The sequence below is a fragment of the Poecilia reticulata genome, linkage group LG22 (assembly GCF_000633615.1).
Source record: "Poecilia reticulata strain Guanapo linkage group LG22, Guppy_female_1.0+MT, whole genome shotgun sequence".
NCBI lineage: Eukaryota > Metazoa > Chordata > Actinopteri > Cyprinodontiformes > Poeciliidae > Poecilia > Poecilia reticulata.
In genome coordinates, this window is record NC_024352.1 from 11352777 (window position 1) to 11356640 (window position 3864).

Genomic DNA, 3864 nt, shown 5'->3' on the forward strand with positions numbered 1-3864 from the left:
TTAGTGGGGTCAGGAGGGTTGCTGGTGCCCATCTCCAGCTAACGTCCTGGGCGAGAGGCGGGGTTCACCCTGGACAGGTCGCCAGTCTGTCACAGGGCAACACAGAGACACACAGGACAAACAACCATGCACACACACACAAAATAGTGAAGGTGCAAAAACAACCTGCAGAGTCAACAGAAACAGATGACGTAAAACAGGCTGAAACCACGGGCCTGTTTAAACAGATGTTAAGACAGATGAGAATAGCTGGATTTGAGTGATGAGAAACCCATTGGGTCATCGGGTGAACATACACATATCCATAAGGGCAGGTCTTTGTGCAGGTCAGGGTTCGGCACTTGGGAGTGAGGATGCTGCACTCACACACCTCGCAGCCCAAATCATCCTTCTCATATCCCGTCGGACATTGCAGAGGACAGTACTTTCCCAAGTCAGGACAGGAGTCATCTGAAAGAGTTGAGTTAGAAAGGTCATCTTGTAAAGCTTTAGAAAAGCAAAGACATAGTGTTCCATTTGGTTGTGCACACAAAGATTCCGCTGACAGAGCATTTTGTCAGAGGGATCTGACAAAATGGAATCAGAGCATTGATCATTTTCAACAAGAAAATGATAAATGCTTATATCAGATGTTTATTACACTAAAATCAATTCCCTGAGATTTCAAACCAAAGCTAAAACTTACTGTTGAGACACTGGCAGAGGAGGCACCCATTGTGGTCCTGTTGGAAGCCATAGGGGCATTCATTCCCTGAAAGGGAGCAATTTTCCAATGGTGGACATAGCAAAGGGCTAACTGTTTCATAGGATGGCTCTGCAAAATGAAAGAACAGTGACAGACATAGCATTATGACATAAAAATATAACTTTATCAAACGTAAATGAGCATTTGTTTAAACCCCCTCTGATGCAACGTCTAATCTTTCTTTCCATCTGTGATAGCTACCTATTTGCACATTTACACTGCTCTAAACAGCAATTACAGATAACTGCAGAGCAATTACACTGCACTAAGGTAGGTTACACTCTAAGATGGGATGGTACGTCTGTGTGTTGCTTAGTGGCCTCCCATTAATAAGTTTAATGTGTCTGGCACACGCAGAAGCTTCAGTCTGCCAGTTTAGTGGAAAAAAGCATCCCTGGGGGCTTAATGCAAATTCACGCATGGCTCCAGACTGCCTTGTGTTTGGGCCAACTTTACTGTAAATCTGCATTATAAATAAGAATAGAACAACTGAACCGTTCTTGGGACGTTCTGTGGGAGGAGTGGCTCGTCGAGCTGTAACTAATTTTACGAAGAAAGAAAAGATCAAGCTCAATTATGCAGCCTCCCGCTTTGAAAGCATGCCGTAACCTCATCCACACAGGTGGGTCTCATTTTGGTGGGCAAGGGCAATAAAGAAATACAAAGAACCCTACAGCTTGAAGAATGCACTATGGCCTCCCCTTTAATGAGCCCATGCCGATATATTCTTTGTAGTAAAGCTGCAGGGCCACAAGAGCCTTACCCGTGCGGTATGTGGATTAATGTGCAGCTCAGAGAATTTGGCTGTCTGTTAAACTTAATAAATACGACGGGATGCTTGGTTAGAAAGCCCTCCGATACCTTCGCAGAAGGGACAGCATTCTCCAGGGATCTTTACAGGGTTCTGGCAACTCTGTTTGCAGGCCATGGCTGTACAGTGTGGATCCCCATCCACACACTGACAGAATGTGCAGTCGTCTTCTTTCCACTGTTCCTCGTGGGTTCGGAGTTTGTTATTCACCCAGCAGCTAGCCTTAGTGCTGTCCATCGACATCAACTCAACATCTGAGGAAGAAAAATGCACATCCGTTATGCAATTCTGGTACAAAAGTAAAGGAAGAAAGGAACATTTTATGTACTTTTGTTTTCTGAAGCTCTGTTTATAGTTTACTTGGGTGTCAAAATAAAACCGTTTTCAGAGTTGATCCCCCGTCCTCGTCTGCAGCTGAGGCAGACAGTAAGAAGCAGGATATCCCGCCTGGGAGTCAATAAGATACTGAGACTTTCTTTTGAACGAGAGCCAGCGACAAAACACTTTTGAATATGGGAAATATAAACATGAGCTTAAATGTTTGCAGCACATTTATGTTATTACAAGTAAGATTTTCTAAAGTGCAACACAGGCAGGCTTTAAAGTTTCACAATATCTAGTCCCAGCAGAATCCACTCTAGTTTTTGGCAAACACTACAACTTCTTTGTTCAAATCTTAGCTTTGAATCCCCACGGTTCCCGGTCAAAGGCCAAGCCAGACTTCTAATATATCAATTTTCTCTCTGAAGAAAAGAAAGTGCTTTTCTAGATTTATTCATTAGCCTTGAGTAGAAGCCATAAAGTTTTGCGACAGTTTTAAAGTTAACTTGATGAGTAATTCTGCTCACTTTTAGGTAATGGATGACAGTGAAGGCAAGCTCTTAGTCTTGTTATTATTTGCCATTTTTAAACATCTTAGACACAATCTTAACATATGTAAATCTAAAACCATGGATCTTTCTGTTTTATTTTATGAAAAGAAAAGTTTAATGTGAGTATGAAAGACATAAATGTAGCAGTTTACGATGTACAAGAGCAATGCTGAAATTTTGATTGCTAAAATCCCATTCAGTAGACTGAGATTGGTCTAAGATGATTTTTATTCACTCAATGTATACCCAATGCCTTCATAAAGTGTACCAGTTCTGCTCTAACAAAATATTGATTTATGGCTCGTTGTAAAACCTCGGGTGCCCCCGTTCCCCAAGCCAAATTCTAGAATGGAGCAAATCTGATCTGGCATACAAGTATTTAATTTACACTTCTTCAAATTTTAGGGCAACATATTTTATAAATAACATCTTCTTAAAGAATATTAGGTGCAAAAAATTGATTCCCATTAATTATGGAGCAACTAAAGCCACAAACATCAACCTAGGTTTTCTCAAAAGCAAATCGCACTTTTGAAATGAGACATTTTTTAGTATGATATTGAGCAGATTAAAGAAAAGGTACAAAACTTTTGTTTTAATAATGTTATAAAAATATACAAATATTTGTGGCCCCCACGTGCTTTGGGCCTCATGGCAAAAAGTTTGGACACCACTGTCAAACTGGGTGTTCTAAAAGAGCATTGTGTGATTGATCAGTCAAAGGATTTGTTTATTTAAGCATTGATAGCCTTTATATAAATTGAAGTCAAATTGATTTTCTGTTAGAACAGCATTCAAATCATCCAAAAGACTCCACATTTCAAGGTGATCCTCCAACGCTCCAACTCTTTGCCTTTTATTCTTTCTCATGCATTTGATTAACTATAGGTATGCTGGCAGAGGCCAGTGTTGGCTGCAATCTCCATCCACAGGCTCCTGACTCACTATAATGTGGTTGCCAGATGCACCGCAAGACCTTTTCTTTTCCAAAGCCAAATTGACACAGCAAAGCTGCCTACCTGGCTTTGAGCGCATACCTCACAAATTAGAAATAAAACCGATCTTGCAAATCAGTGCTTACTAAAAGACTTATTGAATCCCTGGCTGGCTGTTTTTATGTGCCACATATGTCAAGAACTATGACAGGTGAGTGTATAAGGGAGCTATTAAGAAACGCTCGCTCAGGGTGAGTTACAAGACAGGGAATCATCATCTTCAGAGATTGGCTAGTATAATATTCTAGTTAAAAAAATATCTGTAGCTAAAGGATTTCAGAGAAAATGGTGTTGTAATTTTTATGTGCCAGTGGCTTGTGTTATTGCGCAACACCTCCCTCCCCTTCTCTCTCACTCTACTTCCCCTTCTCAGAGGAGGGAGATGTGCAGCCAGCTCTCCATCTAACGGGTAATTTGAGTTTTCTAAATCTGATGGGATTT

At 40.9% G+C, this 3864-nt stretch overlaps 1 protein-coding gene across 2 annotated transcripts in view; it reads right to left on the minus strand.

The window, feature by feature from the left end:
* Positions 1-3864, minus strand: part of LOC103458532 (cysteine-rich motor neuron 1 protein) — a 41139-nt gene that overhangs the window by 13192 nt on the left and 24083 nt on the right. For both annotated transcript variants that reach the window (XM_008399428.2, XM_008399427.2), the window contains exons 6-8: positions 1607-1810; positions 686-814; positions 297-450 (exon numbers count right to left, since the gene is read on the minus strand). In XM_008399428.2, the coding sequence (XP_008397650.1) occupies positions 297-450; positions 686-814; positions 1607-1810 (487 nt within the window). The remainder of the gene's footprint in view (positions 1-296; positions 451-685; positions 815-1606; positions 1811-3864) is intronic.